We start from the raw sequence: 23,065 nt of genomic DNA, 5'->3' as shown, positions 1-23,065 counted from the left end.
TAAAACTTGTTCATTTTTATTGATTTCAAGATTTATAAATCAGCTTGTCCTTCTTCAATATTTGTAACTTTTTCAAGCTGAACTTCTGAAAATGTACAGTGTGTCATCCACTGTAAAGAAATTTGTATATATGTATAATTGTATAGTTGTATGTACCTCATGTACCATGGCATTGATGGTGAATGTGCGTAAAATGAATAGAGAAAAAGGTATTAGTAGGACTGTAAGCCTAGTTGCATGTTTTTAACTGGACATATTGTGTACTATTAATGCAACAGGTTTTTATGTGTATATTTCCAATTTATTTATTGTCATTTATGTTCAATAAATGACTTTTTTATCTTCATGGATGAGTTGTTCTCTTTACTATACTATGAGAAGTAGGTAGACAGATATAAACATGCCTTTTCATTGTTGGGACAAGCATTATAAATGATCTATTTTTAGTCTTACTTTCCATCATTCATCACACATTTTTGCAATCTTTGGCACTTAGAATATGCATGTATATTTTCTATGTAACTCATCACACATGTAACACACATGTAAAATATACATATTTCATGTGTGTCAAAAAACATGTATATAATATGTGTAAAACACATGTTCAAATTTACACATGTAAAATATATGTATATTTTATGTGTTTTTCATATAAAATATACATATATTATACATGTATAAATTTGAACATGTGTTTTACACATGTCAAATATGTGTAAAACATGTGTGGTATTAAACACATGTTTTACACATATGGACATTTTTCCTGTGTATGTACTTTGAATATTTCTTATCTACAAAACTCGATAATAGCGAATTTTAAAAGACCATAGACAAGAACTTTGTTATAGAAGTAAAATTTCATATATAACCAAAACGAGGTCGTACAAAATCGTTTAGCGCATTCATCAATAAATAATTAGCTGACAACACTTCAAACTACCCTATTTTATGAAGAAAAAAATATAATCGTAATTCCTATAAAAAAATGTCCACAATAGTTTTTCACTTTAATGTGAAAAAAGTGAAATGTGAAAATGTATTGTATTTTAAGAGGCAGTCTACCATAGAACCATGCAAATGGCTATCAATGGAAGTATATCGAAATTTCATGAGACTTGGCACAGATATTCATGATAACCTAACTTGATTATAATGAGAATGATTTTTATTACATTACATCAGTAACTATGGAAACGGATGGCACTTGGGTTTTCCCCTTGTTCTATTTATAGAACTTTTGAAAAATTAGACAGCATACAATTCTTTTTAGTTTACTGGAAATATTACACACTGCAATTGAATGAAACCCGTTTCTTCACATTGTGAAAACCCATAGGTATTCTGAATAATAAGGAATTTAAATTTCTAAACACAATACACAAAGATATGTGGGCCTTAACTTCATGAAAATACTGAAATTTTACCAAAATTGACCTATTTGCACTAAAACTGGCATAACTGCCCAAGAAACGCATCAATTAATATAATATTTTGTCAGCTTATATGGTCTTTATTTGTCTTTAATCTGGTTGAGGGAATTTGGTTGCAAATGAAATTCAGTGGAAATTTTGGGGGGTGGGTGGATTTGGGAGGGGGTTGGGGTAGACATGGTGCACTTTTATCTAGGGTAAGAAAAATGCTATTACATAATTATTTAGATTTTCCTTGCCAAATAAAACAAGTAGTAATGGAGAATTAAGTAGTCTTAAAAATTAAACACACAGAATTACTATGAATTGCCCTCAGTCGAGGGGCGGGGGGGCGGCTGCAATTGAAAGGAAACTTGGACCATTAAGTTTGTCACCTAACAGCGACGTGCAGTGGGTTAGAGGGTGTACTACGAATCTGTAAGTCATGAGTTTGACTTCCGCTCTGGGTTTTTACAATTTTTACCTCTCCAAATATTTTTAAAAGCTCTTTTTTGGTTAAATATTGTAAAATTTGAAAATTTTAAACCGGTGAAAGTATTTCAATCACAATGTACATTAATCCATATTAAAATCGAATTATGTCCCACAGCACCTCAATTTATATAAGCATCCGCTTTGACATAAAACTGTTAAAATACAATAACAATGGATTTCATGTTACATGTATTCAAATTTAAATGAATGTACATATCAAACATTTTTTTTATCATATACATTTGTATTTTTGAGCAGAGTTTACAACATAAGTATATTGTTAAGATGATATCTGAGAAGAACACAGCAAATAACAATCTTTAACTTAATAAATAACCTGTTTAATATTCATGGATTATTTGTTACAGTTATAAACTTCAAAATGTACATATAACCACCTGATATTAAAAAAAAAATCCTGAAAAGCCTACATGTAACACTCATTTATAAGAAATACTTGTAATGAGCCTTTGCTTCAAATGGAGCAAAAAGCAAAGACCAAATTATTGCAGTTATTTTCATGAAATATGAAAAGCCATTGTTTACAAAGCTATGAAATAAAATATGCAATACAACCAAATTTCAACCTACAATGAATACATCGGAAAGAGAATTTTAATTTCAGAAAAAAAGATACAAAATCAGTGAATTGAAATATTCATTATTCAGTTACATACGAAAAAAAGACAGAGATGTGCAATTAATTTAAATTTAGAAAGTTATCATCATCAATTAATACATGTATCCCTATTAGCCAAATAACATCATCAATAATACATGTAGTGCTATTAGTCAAGTAAAATCATCAATTTATACATGTAGCAATAGTGGACAACTATTATCAATTAATACATGTATCACTTTTGGCCAAATAACAACATCAATTCATACATGTAGTGCTATTAGTCAAATAAAATCATTAATTTATACATGTAGCCGTATAAGACATCTATTTTCAATTCATACATTTAACACTGTTAGACAAATACATGTATTACCACCAATTTATACATGTAGCACTAATAACCAAACACCAACAATTCACACATGTAGCACTTATCTTTTAGTCAAATAAAATCATAAATTCATACATGTAGTGCTATTGAACAACCTTTATCATCATTCATACATGTTGCACTAAAAGCTAAAAAACATTATTGATTCATACATATAGCACTGATAACCAAACAACATCAATTCATACATGAATCACTATTTGCCAAATAACATCATCAATTTAAACATGTAGCAATTTAAGACAACAATGATCATTAATTCATGTATGTACATGTTTCACTATTGGCCAAATAACATCATTAATTCATGTGGCGCTGTTAGCCAAATACATGTAACCTCATCAATTCATACATGTGGCGCTACTAGTCTAAGAAGATCATCAATTCAAACGTATAGCACAATTAGCTAGCCAGGTAACACCATCAATTCACGCTAGTGCTATAAGTCAACTTTTATCATCAAATCATTCATAAAGTTTACATCCTCAATTGATACATGTAGCGCTATTGGCCAAATAACAATCAATTCATACCTGTAGCGCTATTAGTACAAAAACATTATCAATTCATATATGTGTAGTGCTAATAGAGGACTAACATCATCATTCGTACATGAAATGCTATTATAGAACAGACAACATCAATTCATATATCAATTATGTAATGTTTTTAGCAAACTTACATCATCAATTCCTTCTTGTAGCACTATTAGGCAAATAAAATTATCAATTCATACATGTAGCACTATTAAATAACTAACATCATTAATTCATACATGTAGAGCTACTTGCCAACATTCATACATGTAGCACTTCTGGCCAAATAACATCATCAATTCATACAAGTGATGTTAGACAACTCTTATCATCAAATCATTAATGAAGTGCTATTATCTAGCTTACATCCTCAATTAATACATGTATGTCTATTAATGGCCTAAAATAATCAATTTATACCTGTAGCGCTATTAGAAGACTTACGTCATCAACTCATACACATGTAGTGCTATTAGAGGACTAACATTATATAAATAGTGCCTGTTTGGGAGGGTAACAGTTGAAATTGACACCCCAAGGACACCATTGTCAACCGACGCGAAGCGGAGGTTGACAATGGTTTTCGAGTAGTATTTAACATGAAAATATAATAATATGAATTCATGCATGTATCACAATTCTCTTTGAATACTGAAGTTGATGAAGATACATAGATGGCTGTGATTTTACAGGGGAGTACTTTCCATATGACAATTATTTCACAGCTTCATTTAAGATTTCATGCTCTGTTCTTTCATCTTTGGACTGATCAGACCCCACAGTTTTCTGAGATGACAGAAGATCACAATCTGAAAATAAATATATACCGGTATATTCATTAAAATATATGTATTCAAAGTATTAGACTAAACTCAGCTGTTGGATACACACATATATGTACCACTATAATACACATGCAAAGCATTGACAGCTTTAATAACAACTATATGACATTTCAGAAAAAATTATGCATTGTAAAATTTACATATGATAATCATTTCAAGTGGCAGCCAATCTTTGAATGACCTCGATCCCTAAGATGATCACAGTGACTTTTATCTACATTTAGCATTGTCCTTGTGCCTGAATCACATTTAAACTCATTGAACTGTAAAACTGAAATTCAACCATACAGTTCAAGAAACATATATACCACCCATGCGGCAATAATGAAAAGGGTAAAAAAATTCATATTTGGAATATCTATGATAATCTATGATAATAATGCCAAGTATGCGTCATTAATCATCTTGTACATCATGTAATATTTTTTCACTGTTATACCTCTTGGGTTAGAAAAAGATATATCAGCGTCCATTGCTTCAGAATCTGTAGGTCTCTCTAATAAACAGCATATTTCTACAAAAGAGTACATTTAATGTATATCTAATATACCGGTAATGTATATGTAGTCTATATATTAACAAAAATATAGCCAGATCTTATTTCTGATTTTCATACACAATATCTAATGTACATATACAATCCCAAATGTTGATTAGTTGAACTCTCAATAGACATATTGTAAAATAACTAAATATAAAGTGTAGATGATTAAAGATTTTTAACCATTAAAAGACACTGTTATTATCAGTTAATCTAATGTTGTCCAGCTAAATAAGTTTTTAGCATGAATACAAACTATAATGCTATCTTAATGGGACAAATACATTAACCATTTGAAATTCCCTTTGATTTTAAGACATTTTTATGTATAAATCTGTTTTTCTCTTAAATACTTAAATGAAAAATCCAGGCCTGGCATGCCCCCCCCCCCCCTAAATATCTTTGGACAACATTTGTTCTTACATGTAGTACTCCTCAACTCCTTTGTATTTATATTTTCTGTTTCATATGTAATGTACAACAAAGTTTTATGAGTTGAATACATCATAATAATTCAGTCAATCAATTGTGTAAAAAACACACCTTTCAACTCCTCCTTCAGATCTGTATTAATCTTGACACAGTTTTCTCTCAATGCGTTTTCTGCGAACACCTATTAATGGTAAAATTCCAAACATCTGATGTGTCCATTATGCATTAATTTCCCCGTAAACGTTGGTTCATTTAACAGAGTTTTTGTTCATAATCAAAACAATAATTTATCAGTGACAACAGGTAAGGAAATTGAGATCAAGCATGGGTTTATAAAAGCACTAATTCATTCCTTGAATAATAAAAATAGGTTTTCAAATTTGTATGAGTATTTCAACAAGTAAATTTTAAGTTTAGAACACTATACCACTATAAAAACTGAACTGTATATCTTTTCCATAGATATCTAATCAAATTGGGAGGGGGGCAGTTTTAATCTGATATTGATGTGCATTTATTTTAATTATGCATACATACATGTAGTTTGTCCTAGCAATATTTACTGGTACACATAAGAGTACTGTTATATAAATATTTTTGGTTTGTTAAGAATTATGTCATTGGGTAAAGACAATTTTTTCTTACCAGAACCAGTTGGAAAATGTGTGCTCAGCTTCATCCATATCTCTCGGCTTTGAATGAATGTAATTCCACTCGCGATTATGCCAGATTGAGATTGTTTATGTAGTGAATGACAGCATGTTCTCCTTTTCATTTTCCACTGAATTCCATATTCCTGCCTGTGTTTAGCACATGTACGCCCGCTGAAAATTGACAGCCTCAACCCATGCACACCAGCACGATGATTCTGGTATTTGTACAATATCTCACTCAGAGGTACATTTAAAAAATCTCAAGTGTGCTGAAGTGTTTTTCTTACAATCCTAAAGTATATTATCTGCTTTCTCTTTACAATTTTCACCAAAACTACATTTCAAACCATCCATTTTGTTGACATCTGGCTTTCTCCAATCATTCTTCTTTATCTTCTTTACACGAGAGTTCCACAAAGGGAGATAATTTAATTTGTAAAAATCCCGAATTTAAACACCGGAATATAAGCTTAATATTTATTTGCAACCAAATTCCCATTCAAATATATTTTTTTATGGATAATTCTATTGTTTAAACCAAGAAACTCTAAATTTAAAACGTTTCTTGAGGTTTTATATCCTACTAAGAGAAGTAGTGTGTTTTGGACATTACCTATCTTATTATAATATTTGATCATCTAGCTTAAAATCAACGAATGAATTAAAAAAAATGTGTGCACCAAATCAAAGGTATTTGTATCAGATGTTATGTGAATCTAACTCCATGTATGATTAAACTCTATTTAATACTTAAATGACTCTATGAAATTAGCCTTATTCATGCATGAAATTTATTATGAATAATGGGCTAAAAATAGAAATGGTCTTATCTGGGGGATTTCAGTGGTGCACATAAATTTAACCATGAAAATTTGATAAAATATACAATATACTTTAGATATATCCAGATAAACTATGAAAATTAATCTACACCCTTCATTATAAAATTTTGATTTTGCATGGTTCTATCGTAGACTGCCTCTTAAATATCATTTTTTTTTTATTCAAAATTCAATGTATTGTCATAAAAATTTGCAATGCAAATTATTTTATAACGAGTACAATACGGTAAAGTGGATTTGCTATATTTGCACATGTAATGTTTGGTTTTTACTGTGGATATATCTATATTTATTGTTTTATAACACACATATTCATTATTCATAAAATAACCTTTTTGAATGTTTGCTTCCTTTTCTTCTCTCAATAAAGTAATTTTTTCTAAAACTCAATCTTCCTTACTTTCTGATCACTCTTATTTTTGTTCATTTTTTCTATTCAAGGGAACACTCTAACATGTAAACAGATCGGTCTAATATCGAATCGATTCTTTGTTAACTTCCATTTGAACGTTTTGGTGCTTTAAAATGTGGGAAGAAACTTCGTCATTCAGATTAAACCATGTGGGGGTATGATATGCAATGCCAGTTTGTTTCATAAAATACCACCCTGGTTTGATTTTGTTTTTAGAGAACATTGCTTTACATAAGAATGCTTGGCAGTTACGTCCATACCGCCTTTACATGTGGAGCGCTTCCAACGCTGTGGATGGATTCAAAACAAACTTTTCGGCTTTTGGGGGCCAGTGTACAATATCTGCAAATAATCAGTATGAAGCTGTGTGGCGTGTTGACCTTGGAGCCGTTCTAGGGATCCATCACATCACTATATATTACAGGACCGGCAATCATCCATGGGGTATGTATCATAATTTTATGTCCATCTTTCTGAAATTTAGAAACTAAGCTCACATATCTGTTAGTTGTTAACATTGATTTTTTTTCTAAACACCACCATAAATCAACTTGAATTCACTTCGTGTTTTATGTTACAATTGTTCTCAGAAATATCGTTCGTTTATGTAAAACATTACTAAAAAGAGAATATTTTAAGGACTTAACTTTTTGTATAGTTATATAATTCTCGCTTTCTCACTATGCAAAGAAACAAACAAACACTGATGGCATTTTAAGCTATATTACATCAAACTATAGATACATAGAAGGTTATAGTGAAGTTTATAGTATATAGAATATGTTTGGTCGTTTGTTCTACCGGACTTTGTCTTTAATATGGTAAATATTTTTTTTTTCTTAGGTCCTGATAATGGGTTTACCACCAGATTCTTAGGATTTTCTGTTTACATATCAAATACAACTGACAAAGAGGACGGGGTTCTCTGTTTTAAGGACGACACGTTTACTAGGTACACCATCCCAGCTGTGATAACATTGAACTGTACTCACCACGGTAGATACGTCATCTACTACAACAACAGGACATCAAGCAGCATTCCACCTGACTACTCAATATATGCTCACAACGAACTGTGTGAGTTCGAAGTATATGGTAAGATATCGTCATCATTTTAAGCGTTCTTATTCGTATTTCTATTCATTTATATATATATTGCTAAACCACAAACTTAGTAAAAAAAAATGTTTGATCAACACTTCTAAATTTAATAAAAAAGTCAAATGTTTATAGCATTAAATCTGGATCTTGTTACTTACAACATGTTTAAAATTTTCAAAATAACGGTCAATACAGACAAGAGAGAGTCAGATTGTTTGCAGGACATCGGTATTCAATGTATTACACACTGCCTTCTTAATCATACGTGTATCGTTATTATTTGTTTCTTAATACAGTAGTCAGTAATTATCGTTAATGGTGTGAGCAAAGAACAGAAAATACGAAGAAAAGAAAACAAGAAGAAACATATATTTTCTCCATAGTAACTCCCCTCCCCCAACCACCCAACCACCCCCCCCCCAAAAAAAAAAAAAAACAACAACAAAAACAAAAAGAAAGAATAGAAAGAAAAAAGCAAACTTCCCCAAAAAATACAAATGATAATACTGGGTTCAAGATAACTCAGAGATAACGTCTGTGCATACTGACACAAGCCAACAATATTTCTTATGAGAGACGTTATTTCCTTGTGAACTTCTTGAACTTCGTACCATTGTCTGCTATAAGAAAATGTCAATTGACTTTGATGATCTAGTTTGAAACAGCGGGGTAATGTTTTTGCAAAATATAAAAAAAAAACATAGTATGCTTAGAAACATTTGAGCATTTTATAAAAATAATGTAATAACAGATGATTCCCAAGGTATAAGTACAATATGACATTTTACATGTATTGATATTTAAGGTTGCCCATCTCCTAGTTACTATGGCGAAGATTGTTCTCAATCGTGCCCAGATCAGTGTTTGGACAGCCGGTGTCACATAGAAACTGGTAATTGCTTTGGATGCAAAGTTGGATATCAGGGTCCTACCTGTGATCAACGTACGTACAGATACACTTGTACCATGTGTTAAAAAAACACCAACATTTGCGTCAAGTTTTTAACCCAAATTTATATTCTTTTTTATTACACAAATTCAATCTTAAAAGAAAACTTTATCACAAATGATTTAACAATTCAAGGTTCTTAAAATCATGATCATGGCTACTTCACATTTTTATTTAACATGGAAAATTTATTTTTTAGGTGTCGTCGGTCCTATAACACAACAGGTCGTGTAGACAAATTATGTGGCGCTAACGCGCGATATTGAATATATCTGCATGGTCTGGTGGGTTATAGGGCTGATGGTAAACAAAATAAGGCACTCAATGCTTATATTTATATCAGTTTAACTTCTTCTTTTGTAATGTGGTTTATATTTCAAAATTGCTGTATAATCATAAGTGTAAGTTCAAAATAATGGTAGAGCCTGTGTTACAGCCAACATCGTTAACTTGTGATGTTGCACACGAACAGTGATCTATGTGTGCAACGTCATAATAAAACTCATCATACAATCTTCCAGAATCCTTTGATTGTTACAGTCTTATTATCATGGTGGACGCATATCATACACTTTACTTGCAAAAAGTATGTGGAATGTAAATCATAGATTATAGCAACATCGACATATAGTAAATTTTTTCATCACCTAATATAACTTATGCTACATGTATGGCTATTGTTTTGATTTTAAGTTTTAACTCTAATTTTTGCGCATTACAGCTTGTCAGAAAAACACGTATGGTTACGGATGTTCAATGGTCTGTGGGCTTTGTGTGAATGGAGAACAGTGTTACCATGTCAACGGAACTTGTCATAATGGTTGTGAGGCTGGCATTTACGGAAGTCATTGTCAAATGGGTATTTCACTGGCATTGAAATGAAACATACCCCCCAAAAAGGCGGAACAAAAAAGAAAATCACTGTTGTAGTCATCCACATAAATGTACAATCTAACAAGAACTGAACTATTACTTCCACTTTAACAGAATAATTTTCAAAAGGGTTTGCATTCAAAGTATTGAAAATGAAATATCAGAAAAAATTGTCAGATTTTATTTTATTGTTACTTTCATTTTTTGGTGATTGCTTAGAATGCCCTCAAGGGTTTTACGGAAGAAACTGTTCGAACAAATGCAGTGAAAAATGCTTCATATACAAGGATTGTAATATAAAGACCGGTGTCTGCTTCGGGGGATGCGCTGTAGGATGGAAACCACCTTTGTGTAATGAAGGTACATATATTTTGTTTACATCTATTTCTACTGTCTATGATTTTCGTTTTACAGTTTTCCTCGTTTATAGATCTTATTGATGCTACACCTTTTTTCTTAAAATCTTAGTTTGTTTAAATTGACAAAATTTACCCATTTACCCATCTAATTCAATATTTAATTATCCAACCGGTCTTATGAGAAAAGAATACAAGAAAGTTGAAGTTCCTATCTAATTTAAAACTTGATTGAAAAAAAAATAAAAAGTTATAATTATAATTTAAAGTAAACGATTATGAAAACAACATACTGCATTTAACTTTTCCCAGTGAATTAGAAGAGATTATTTTATTATTTCCATAGAATGTGATGACGGAACATTTGGAACAAATTGCAGCAATTACTGTGGTCATTGTCATCAAGGACAGTCATGTGACGTGGAGTCGGGGGCGTGCCCAAATGGATGTGACTCAGGATACAAAGGGATCCACTGCAACGAATGTAAATTATCAGTTATATGTATTTTAATTAGGTTTATATTGCAGAAATGTAAACGGAATAACAATCGCTATTTTCAGTTGGGATCTATTGCAAGAAGGATAAAATATGTTACTTTTTCCGGTATCTAATACAACATAAATGGAAATGCATTAATATTTCCTTAAAATCTTTTTTTACCAACATAAAAATGGAAATTCTAACACATTAATAAACTTATAATTGTTTTATAAAGTGAAGTTGCAATTCAATCCAACCGTTTGATACAAATTAATAAACTCTAAGGTTTTACAACCAACCATGAATTAAATGCCCTTACATTTTCAATATGTTGCTATGTTTGCAGTGGTGTAAAACAATAGGCTTGACAAGTGGTCCATACTATAATATGTTTAACAAGATCTGCCAAATTCCCACACGTGTTTATCTCAGAACAAACTTTTCATTTGGCACTACCGAAATGTTGTTTGTTTGATGGGAGTTTCCTTTTGTGATCGGCATCGGCATCGGCCGATGACGGAAGTGTCCATATGAAGCATCCGGCAACATTACTTTTTGCGCATGCATTGCCCTTTGCACTACTTCGTTAACTATCCAATAACAGCTTCATGTATATTTTCAATTACATGCAGATTACCAAGAATAAATATTATAATGCGTCCACCTCACGATTTAAACATTTAATCATAAAAAAACAAACAATTAATTGTTTATATTTACATCGTACTTTTAACTAATAAATAAAGTGATTATAAAATGTAAGTGAAATTTACTATAAAATTACTGTTAATGTTGATCAGAACGTTAGCTTAAAGAGACAGCAAGATCGTCTTTTGTGTACGACTTTGACTCTGACATCATCATGATATTTTCCTGTAGCCTGTGATTTTCTTTAACTACTGTAGGTTTCGAGATATCGATAAACAGGGCGTGTTGATTTTAGTTCTCTCAGTTTCAGTCGCTATAGATTTTGACCAATCGATGAACGGGGCCTGTAGATTTCAGTCTTGCTGATTCTATAGATTTATGAAATAACTGTAAGTTTCTGAAAGAAATACAGGGAATCATACTCGGTAGATGTAAATAAACAAAAATGTATACAGTCAGTTCAAGCATATCTTTTACAACATACACCATATCATAGCATAGCATTGAAATCTCATAGCATAGCATTGAAATCTCATAGCATAGCATTGGAATCTCATACCATAGCATAAAATCTCATAGAATCGCATTCGTCATATCATACCATAGCATAGCATACAACATTATTTTAACTCGGTTTTAAATGTTTGTATTTGAAAAAATAAATGTTTACATGGTATATTTGTGGTAAACTTTGGCTTCTTATTATTTTAATTCGAAATGTGTGGAACTCTTCTGTGTATGGAGGCGTTTTTGTTCAAATTTCATAGCATACCATATCATAGCATAGCATACCATATCATTTAGCACTTCATTTCAATTTCTCATAGCATAGCATACAGATCTTATAGCATAGCATACAAATCTCATAGCATATCATTAAAATCGCATACCATAGCATAGCATTAAATTGTAAAAGATATGCATGAAATGACTGTATCATATTTATCATGTTGGGTTTTTCTTTGCATTGCATGAAAATTTGCTGACGTATGAGATCACATACTAATAATCCCCTTTAAAAGGAAATTGTTTTTATTCCTAAAGCAAAGCGCAAAAATTGTGTAAAATAAATGATGAGACAGTTCATGCTATCGGGGCGCGAGTCAATGTTTAGTTTTTGTTTTCATTTTCTAAGATTTATTGTCTCATTACTGAAAGGAATGGAATTCAAAGTCAAATGGAATTAAGTCGCAAATTTAATAAAATTAACTTACAATACATTTTGGGTTAAAAACTTGAAATTCAATAGAGCTATTTATGACATACCTATAGAAACTTTCAAACTGGTTTTCTTTGTTATGTGTATGCATGTAGGTTGTACCTAGGAAACACATTATGGAATGTTTTTAAATATTGTATTAGAGTTTCATATATAGCAGGTACATAAGCCATAGTTAGAGAAACAGAGGATTGTTTATGTCACTCCAATTTTTTTTTTTTACATTTTTTTGTAGCATGTGCCCATTCATTCTATGGACCAAATTGCAGATTGAGGTGCAGCAACACCTGCATCAACCGGACATGTGATGCCGAGAAAGGCAGCTGTGATATGGTATAGAATAAAACATAAAAACAATTTGCTAAAATTATAGATATTGGTTTTGTTTATTTAATTACACTATTATGATACAATAACTACCGTTACTAAACATATATAAATCAACCATCGCTGATATTTTTTCTCAGAAGAATATACCTTCGAAAAAGTCTTATCAAACGTATGCTTAACTATGGTGTTCATATATGTTATTTCATAGTTGAATTAAGGTGTTACACAAAATTGTTAACACATATTCTTATTCATTTTTAGCTCATCTGAGCTGAAAGCTCAAGTGAGCTATTCTGATCACATTTTGTCTGTCGTCCGTCTGTCCGTCTGTCCGTCCGTCTGTCCGTCCGTCTGTCCGTAAACTTTTCACATTTTCAACATCTTCTCAAGAACTACTTGGCCAATTTCAACCAAACTTGGAACAAATCATCCTTAGGCAAAGGGGATTCAAAGTTGTGAACATTAAGGGCCACACCCGTTTTCAAGGGGAGATAATTAGAAATTAATGAAAATTTCGAGAAATTTTCAAAAATCTTCTCCTCAAGAACCAGAAAGCCAGGAAAGCTGAAACTTGTGTGGAAGCATCCTCAGGTAGTGTAGATTCAAAGTTGTGAAATTCATGACCCCCAGGGCTAGGGTGGGGCCACAATGGGGGTCGAAGTTTTACATAGGAATATATAGAGTAAATCTTTAAAAATCTTCTTCTCAGAAACTAATCAGCTAGCAAAGCTGAAACTTGTGTGGAAGCATCCTCAGGTAGTGTAGATTCAAAGTTGTGAAAATCATGAACCCTGGGGGTAGGGTGGGGCCACAATGGTGGGTCGAAGTTTTACATAGGAGTATATAGAGTAAATCTTTAAAAATCTTCTTCTCAGAAACTAATCACCCAGGAAAGCTGATACTTGTGTGGAAGAATCCTCAGGTAGTGTAGATTCATAGTTGTGAAAATCATGATCCCTGGGGGTAGATGGAGGCCACATTGGGGGGGGGGGGTGTTAAAATTTTACATAGGAATAAATAGAGTAAATCTTTAAAAATCTTCTTCTCAGAAATTAATCAGCCAGGAAAGCTGAAACTTGTGTAGAAGCATCCTCAGGTAGTGTAGATTCAAAGTTGTGAAAATCATGACCCCCGGGGGTAGGGTGGGGCACAATGGGGGGGGGGGGGTCGAAGTTTTACATAGGAATATATAGAGTAAATATTTAAAAATATCTTCTTCTCAGAAACTAATCAGCCAGGAAAGCTGAAACTTGTGTGGAAGTATCCTCAGGTAGTGTAGATTCAAAGTTGTGAAAATCATGACCCTTGGGGGTAGGGTGAGGCCACATTTTGGGGGGGGGGTGTTAAAGTTTTACATAGGAATATATATAGAGTAAATCTTTAAAAATATTCTTCTCAGAAACTAATCAGCAAGATGATTCTTTATAATTGTTAAGACTTTGGCTCCAGGACAATTCTTCGGCCTCACAAGAAGGTTCAGAGTTTGATGTAGCTAAATATCCCATATATAAACAATTGTAAAGGATCTTTTTGAGAACTGCAATACTCAACATGTGATATGACTATAAAATTGAAGCAGGCAGCTATTTTTTCATTAGAATCTTTTTGTATTACTGTTTTGAGTTATTGCCCTTGATTTATTGATTCTTGATTATTTTAATTAATGCATCTACTGTTAACCAATTATTGTGACGATTATTTTTATACAATTATAAATATTCAATGTATATAAGTTGTTCTGCATAAGTAGTTTTGGGTTAGGCCGGATTAGTTTGTTTATTTTTGATTTCCAATTTTTAGATACTATGAATTATTTTAGGCCGGCCCATATATAGGGACAGTGTATATTGCGTTGCGACGAGCGACTGATTGAGGTTAAACTTGAACAGGTACGGAGAGATTGAGGGTGTGGACATCCCTGCTCTATCTAATCTTCGTGTTTTTCTAACCTACGATACAGAGTGTGCGGTCCTTCCAGCCCTGTATCGCATTAATACAAGTGTGCGGTCATACCTGCTTGTCTTTGTGGTGGTTACGGCGGAGCACTAGTGTATGGTCATCCCTTCTGGTGTTCTGGCCTTTCTAGCGCAAGTGTGCGGTAATCCCTGCTTGCGTTATCTCTGCTTGCGTTAACGTTGGTACCTGTGAGTTGCGTAGGTGTGCGGTCATCCCTGCCTGCGTAACTTTGAGTCCCTATAGATGTGCAGGAGCGGTGATTAAAGTCTGCTCTTGTAAATATTGGCAGCAATCAGGGCTATCCGAGTTCCAAGGGGGAAAAATGGATTTTATTTATACAGGATCTACATGTATTATTGTACATTGTCCAGATTGTTTGTATTATGACTCCATTAAGCTGACTTTATCATACCTATTGTTCCTCAGGTGAGCGATGTGGCCCATGGGCCTCTTGTTTATTAAAAGGTTAGATACTCATTATTATTTATCTTGATATATAATACATGTATTAATGCTTTTCATAGATATAATTGAACCCTTTAATATTGAAAAAAAAATCTTATCATGCAGTATTATTCAGAATATAACAAGAAGAAATTGTCGTAAATTCTAAACATGTCACTGATCATTACTGGCAGAAAAAAAGAAGAAAAGGTGAGATTATGTAGTATTACTCGTGTTCATAAAATTGCTTTTTTGATAAAAGAAATCATTTTCATCAATATTAAACATATCATGGTCTCTTGGCAGGTTCAAAACGAAATTGGCCACAAAAATACGTATAATGTTACGTTTCAGGAAATTACCGTAATTATAGTGAATAAAATATTTGTGAGCATTCATCCAAATTAGTGCAATTTACAACTGTTTCCTGTATCTGAAGAAATGTCCTTATTCGTCAGCTGTTCTTTATCTTAGCCTTTGCAAGATTTTAAGAGGATTTTGGTCATGTCAGCAGATTTACAATAACTTCAATTAGAATAATTTCCCCTGATCAGTGCTTATTGTGACGTCAAAGCTGACGTTGGTTAAGTGTCGTCTTACTCTTTAAAACTCCCCTGAGAAATAAAAGTATGCGAAGTATACTGTTTTATTCACTTAAAAAGCATGGTGTTTTACACATATTATAAGCAATTCAAAGGTTTTACTTTGATTCTCGGGAGAACGTGATGTTGGAACGTGAGGTTGGAAACCATTGGTACTATGAATTGTGGGTCAAAATTTACTGACTCCGAAAAAATATATCGGATCAATGTGTAAACGTTTTTGACGTCACACGATTATTTTTGATTGAAAGTGTACTGAGGTGAACTTTAGAGGTAACATTGACTGTATGTCGCTTACATCGTTATTGTTTTTACTGTCTAAATTTGTCTTGCTGATTCTCGTGAGAGTGTGAAGTGATAAAAATTGCCACGATTACAGGGAACTACTGGGACGATTAAAACGATGCATTACTGGTCCGATTTACTGACGCCAAAAAAATCCGTTGAATGAATGTGCAACTGTCCGAATTTTCTATTCACACACGCCTTGTCGGAAGAGCTCGCTTCGCGCCGGCGCTGCGCGCCGGCGAGCTGCGCTCGCTATTACGATTTTCATAGACACCTAAAACCGTTCTTTACTTTGAAAAAGATTTGATCAGTCTGTAAAACGTATTTTGTGTTTATTTGGTCAAAATTGTTAACAATGAATACTGTTATTTTGTTGTACCTTGTTGTTATCTGAATTTATTTTTTTCCTGGTTTAAAATTATTTGGTTTTATTTTTGCATTCTAATTACATACGTTGCATCCGTACCCCGGTCCCTAGCTACTTGTAGTTGTGTAATGTCCTATTTTCTAATGGTTCGACAAAATGCAATATCTGTGTAGATATTTTAACTGGTTTTTTTTTCTTCTTATTCTTTTTAATTTAGTTTAACACGACCCATTTTTAAAATATTTTCTTATTATACTTACTCTACATACATGCACATTTAGCTTAACATTGGAACGATATGATAGTAAAGTATGACTCTTGCTAGCATATATATAATCTCTCTATCAATACCAAAATGAAAAAAAATAAAAACATCATCTGAGGCAGGTGTCAAGTGTATACATTAAAAATTGCTAGTACACGCATTACCGATGTTTGATCCGCCTAGGGAAATATAGCACGAGCCACTGTGACGTCCTACGTTAAAATCTAGAATTATTTGTTTACGTATCTCAACTCAATACGAAGTAATGGACACATGTAAAAATGTCTTGGTTCTAAACAAAACTTGCGCGGTACTTAGAACGCGTATTCAAGCCTTAATCTGCGCTTGCTATTAAAGTTTAGTTAAATCCTTCTCCGTGCCGTGGAGGCGCACAAGGCCGGTTCTTTTCCCCGGTTTCCGTGGTGCTAAGTGGATGAAAGTCAGTGACTCCCCCTTGATAGGACACCAATCCATCCCAGGTCAACCGCCAGCGTAAGCCGGTACCCAATTTCAGCTGGGTGCACAACTGACAACAGGAAGTGACCACCGCTGGGTTTGAACCAGCGACTTTTCGGTTACTGACTATGTGCTCTATATCCAGGAAATATGCACATCTGTATAAAATGTTGCCTTTAAGATCAACAAAAGTGACAAATTACCCTTAAAAATATGGAACCAGCATTTTCTGGTAATATGCACATTGTGTTCTAATTTCCTACAACGTATCGGACAAATCTTTGCAACGATTTAGGAGTTGTGCTTACATGGAAAGAGGACCGACTGACTGACGGACGAGTAAAAAACAATCTACCCTCAGCAACAAGTTTTGTGGGGTATAACTATTATGGAGTAATTTTTAAAACAGTTCAGGACATGCTAACATAATATTGTATTATATAATCAACCAACCTGATATTTGAAAGGATGCCACCAAATATAGCTGCCTGTTCGAGTTGGTTTGGTTTGCACTCAAATCACGTGATGTCCAATACGATTGCGACGCTAACAGTGCATGACTTGTAGTAGCAGTTTGAAAGAAGAACTGTCTGTGTAAAGTCATCGTCGGAGCGCATTATTACGTAACTAGGGATTTTTAGGATCCAGAGGATACTGCTAAGTTATTAATCGATACGTAGTGTTATCACAGACAAAGACACTGGAAAATGCAAATATATGTATATGGGAAACCATTTACCCATCAACAAATCATAATAGAGATTAATTTTTTTTTAAATAATTACATTAAATTTAATTAAGATTGCGTACCAGGTGAAAAAAAAGAATATTTAGGGGCTTTATTTATCCAAGGTAGAAATCGTATATGCTGACTTAAAGCGATTTCCTGTCAAGTTAAAAATTTGAAATTTTAAGAATTAAGGTTGGATCTGTGTGGTATTCAGAGTTTGCAATAATAATCGCTAAGATTTACATTCTTGTCGAGTGAAAATAATAGAAACAAATGTACTTATAAATAGCATCCATAATGGCCGCTACCTTGTCGATCAACCCCAGTCCCGCCGGGAGGGCATTGTTGGGTTATCGGTCTTGTTGATCTCAGTTCAAAACAATAAAAACCGTCGTCAGATGACTACCAAGTTAATTATTTCCGGATATCAAATCCAGATTTATTTATCAGGTAACAGATTACAAGTTATGGTGTTCTAGAAATATGTTATAAATTATATTTGGGGGGGGGGGGGATTTGAATAAACAGCATTAAAGTTGGAAAAAAATTGTTTTTGATTATTAATACTTTTAATAGAGAAAAACATCATAGTGATTTTTCTTTTTAAACTACCATCTCTGGACAGAGGTTTTGCGTAAAATTATTGATTGTGTGACAAAAAACGCGACTTAGTAGGAACTTAAATGAATAACTAGACACTCGCTCAAGAAAATCAATAGAAAACAAATTTTTAGTCAATAATTTTAATTTCCATGTTTTCTTTATTACAGTTATTTATAGCAGAAACAATTTCTTTTTCAATATGAACTCAGTTTAAATTATGTTAAGTATAAATTTCAATGGCATGTATTGTACGGGATAAGAGATTTATTGTAGTTCAATACATTCAAAATTGAAAGTTATATATGATTAAGCTTATTAAAATTAAGAGTCATGTGTCTGGCTTTTAAATTTTAAGGCAGAACAAATAAATAGATCTACTAAAATTTTTAAAACGCAAAATTTCCTAAATGTTGCCGACGTCAAGATTTATTTGAGATGTAATGTTATTGCTATCTATAGCCTCATAAGGTTATTTTACGCACGATTAACTTTAAACACGTAATGAACCGTGACACGAGTCTAAACGCATGATGAATCTGTGCCATTCAGTCAATTGAAATGTGACTAAAAGGTAACTGAAAAGTGACTGAATAGCATAGTTCTGCCTTTCAGTCACCCTTCAAGACCATTTAGTTATCATTCAGTTGACTGTATGGCAGAGCTTCATCCTGTGAAAAACCCCACAGTTGTACGTAGCTTCTGTCTTCAATAATACGATTTTTTAGCATGGTATAATTATTACTACATGAATTTGTATCAAATTTTCAATAACTTTAATAATGCATTTATTTTGAAATGCATATAAGTTTATGTACATTAATTGAGGGTTGATATGAATCTCTCTCTCTCTCTCTCATTCTTTTTCTCTCTCTCACCTATATGAAAAATGGATTCATAAGGATTTAGTTATAAATTTCTGAAATAAATATTAATTAAAAGCAATTATTTTCTGATAAATGAAAAAAAAAGAGTTACACAATCGCAATAATATTGATTTTTATGTAATATTGTTGATCTGGCTAGGATTGATAGAAAAATATAAAACATGGTTGTGTGTATATACTGCCATTTATTTTTGCTGATAAGAAAAATTAGGCAATAAGGGGAGGTCTTCAAACAGTCATAATATCAATAGCCAGACATTGAATGTGAGTTAGAAAAGGTGTGCAAATGACCTCCCCCATATTAAACAAAGATGAATACAATATCAACATGTACCAAACATACAACAAAAATATTGTTGAACAAAACAGCATTTCACACATCAACAGCAACATACATGTGTAATACATTGCAAAATAAATCCCCAACTACAAATGTAATGAAGGGGAAGGAGGGTGGGTTGATTGCGGTATTTACAAACTTGTTGACAGCTGACAGTTAAAATGACGTAGTCAAAACAATCTGCGACTAAACGCCGCACTCTGATTGGCTAATGTAGAAAAAAAAAGAAGATCAGCTAAATACTCAAAAATACTCAAAAATTAGGATTACATTTATATTATGACAATACTATTATTTTTGGCCCTGGCATAAAAATAACATATCACAATTTACATAAATGCTATCATTTACAATAATGCTGTATTTCTCAATAAAAAGGAAATTGTTCACCCAGATCCCTTTGTCTTTGTTTTGCAAATACATGCGCGGATCCAGATTTTTTTTTTATCCATAGGAGTCCAAATTGAAAGTCGGAGGAGGGGGTACACTTAAAAAAAAACTAATTCCCCAAATCATTAAATTCCTAATCCGGTGATGCGGGGGGGGGGGGGGGGGTAGTATACCTCAGGTAAAAAAAAAATCATACCTAGGAAAAAAATATCCCCAAAATCATAAATTCCTAATTCGATGGGAGGGGGGGGGGGGGTCCGAGGCATATTTGCGATAATTTTACCATGTAAATTTAACACTTTTCATTTCCCTCCTCTGGATCCGCGCATGAAATATCTAAATTACTTTATCTAAGTATTAATTTACGAGGGTGTTTTGAAGTGTCACTTCATTTACATCGTATGCTTCATCGCCTCTTCCGCCCTCTTTACTGGAATAAGTCCTACACTTGAAGTCGTTGGTCATCACAGACACTTAGGCGTTATCATAATGAGGAATGGTTTCATAAATACTGAGTAACAAATAGCCGGAAAACGGAAATTGTCTTGATGCTTATGGTCGAAATTTGATATTGTAGCATTTTTTTGACACTGTAAAAATGAACGGTCTTTTACAAAGGGGTTTTTGGAAGACGATAATATTTCTGTATTTTTCTTAAAATATATTTCAGTTTTGTTTGGCAGTTCAATTAACTTTGGCATGAAGACAAAGATCTAATCCTTACCTTCTTCGCTCGTTAAATTAGTAACTGTAATCATTATGTGTGTGTGTGTGTGTGTGTGTGAGAGAGAGAGAGAGAGAGAGAGAGAGAGAGAGAGAGAGAGAGAGAGAGAGAGAGAGAGAGAGAGAGAGAGAGAGTAGCCTGAGGACATTCCAAATATGTTTTAAATCGGTTTTGATATCAATCCATTTTTTTCAAATGATCCCAACAAAATTAAGATTGATTTCAGTATTTAGTATTACGGTGTAGTTAATAATACCGAGAAGTCCAGTCGATCGACGTTAACATTATTTGCTTAGTAAACTCAATTGCTGCTGGGTCACTTCAAAACACACAGGATGGGAGGAAAACACATTAAAAAGTTTCGATAGATTGTATTCACATAAATTGAGAAAGTACTTGACAAATAAATATAATTGGTGAAAATAGACATAAATTACTCTTCGTACGATTTTCCACAATGTATGAAATTTATGTTTAACATATACTAAATTTTGTCATATTGTAAAAATATAAAGAAAAGAGGATTTTCTTTGTATCAAGGACAACTCTTTCTATTTTGAGGGCAGTTTATTTTTCTTTTGTTGCACTCGAGTCAACTTTTCTTGGGGAGCAAATCGTATAGGTTTCCAATAAATCTTGAAGACGATATATATATATATATATATATATATATATATATATATATATATATATATATATATATATATATATATATATATAATATATTATACATATATTACATGGCTTCGAGGGCGACATACCAGAATATTTGCCCCGAGGTGACAGAAAAGCCCTGGAGTGTTATGTCGCCCGATGCCGAAGGCAGAGGGCGACATAACACTCCAGGGCTTTCCTGTCACCGAGGGACAAATATTCTGGCATTGTCGCCCGAGAAGACATGTAATATATGTTATATAACATTTTTAAACAAATCAAACTCGGGTTATCAACATATTATTTAATTCACAAGGCAGAGGAAAACATTTTAAAACACTAACGCTTGAGTTTATCACTTTGTCGTATTTGCCGAATTTTTTTCATCAATTAAACTATCGAGTTCATCTGAACTTAGATGAACAAACCGCAGACGTTGGCCTGACATGTTTAAAATTCGCGGATCTGTTTACCTTTGCTTAGCAACTGGTTCGTTGAATTTCGAACCCGACGTAATTAATATGCAGAATTCTTGCACGCGATGGTGATATTACAGTTTCGGGAGGGCAATATAACTATTTCCTGTGAAATATAACTGTTTCCGGGAGGGCAATATAACTGTTTCCGGTGTGATTCAGCAATGTGCAGGGCATAGTAATAAAATTATTTCATTTGTGACATAACGATAAAACTTATTCAAAAATGGTATATATATTGATGTTGAGCTTGTACAAAAATATCGAAAACAAAGTTTAGTACAGAGTATATATAAATGCATGAGATAAAATATTCATGGGGAAAACATGCATGTATCAGAAAAGCTACACAGGAAACGCCAACATGGGGAGTATACGAAATTATAATAATGACGAATTATATCAGATTTCAAATCAGCGCCATGTTTGCCATGATTGAATTTAGTAAAGGGTTCTACAAAAATAATATTATGCCAGCAAATTACTTATTACATACATGATTCATCCCTAGTTCTCTGATTGGCTAATGGCCAACTATCTAAAAGAGAAATAGACCGGCATATTCACCTGAACGGGACCTAAGAGGTCGTTTTAACCTGTAATTTACTCGGTAAAATGAAACCGTTACGAATAAGTAAACAGTTTGTCACAATTGCATTCAAATTGTATACATGTACTAGGTTCTTAACACATTTCACCAATCTGGTAGAAGGATGGTCCTTGTAAGTCAAACAAAACAAAA

General features: G+C 32.9%; 1 protein-coding gene and 1 long non-coding RNA gene across 2 annotated transcripts in view; one reads left to right on the top strand and one right to left on the bottom strand.

Moving 5' to 3' along the window:
• LOC105333551 (scavenger receptor class F member 1) overlaps positions 1 to 16,119 on the top strand; it is a 33,931-nt gene extending 17,812 nt beyond the window's left edge. Inside the window, exons 3-10 of the mRNA XM_066067340.1 lie at positions 7,404 to 7,631; positions 8,031 to 8,282; positions 9,094 to 9,231; positions 9,959 to 10,096; positions 10,330 to 10,470; positions 10,813 to 10,950; positions 13,050 to 13,147; positions 15,851 to 16,119. Of these exons, the coding sequence (XP_065923412.1) occupies positions 7,404 to 7,631; positions 8,031 to 8,282; positions 9,094 to 9,231; positions 9,959 to 10,096; positions 10,330 to 10,470; positions 10,813 to 10,950; positions 13,050 to 13,147; positions 15,851 to 15,952 (1,235 nt within the window). The 3' untranslated portion in view covers positions 15,953 to 16,119. The remainder of the gene's footprint in view (positions 1 to 7,403; positions 7,632 to 8,030; positions 8,283 to 9,093; positions 9,232 to 9,958; positions 10,097 to 10,329; positions 10,471 to 10,812; positions 10,951 to 13,049; positions 13,148 to 15,850) is intronic.
• LOC136270254 (uncharacterized) lies at positions 1,191 to 6,855 on the bottom strand. Its single transcript, XR_010708011.1, has 4 exons — positions 5,926 to 6,855; positions 5,392 to 5,461; positions 4,747 to 4,821; positions 1,191 to 4,271 (listed from the first exon to the last, which is right to left on the bottom strand). It is a non-coding gene; the product is annotated as an uncharacterized lncRNA (long non-coding RNA).
• Positions 16,120 to 23,065: the final 6,946 nt, after the last annotated feature.

Source organism: Magallana gigas, chromosome 1 (assembly GCF_963853765.1).
Source record: "Magallana gigas chromosome 1, xbMagGiga1.1, whole genome shotgun sequence".
Classification (NCBI taxonomy): Eukaryota; Metazoa; Mollusca; class Bivalvia; order Ostreida; family Ostreidae; genus Magallana; species Magallana gigas.
This window is presented reverse-complemented; position numbering and strand designations above follow the sequence as displayed.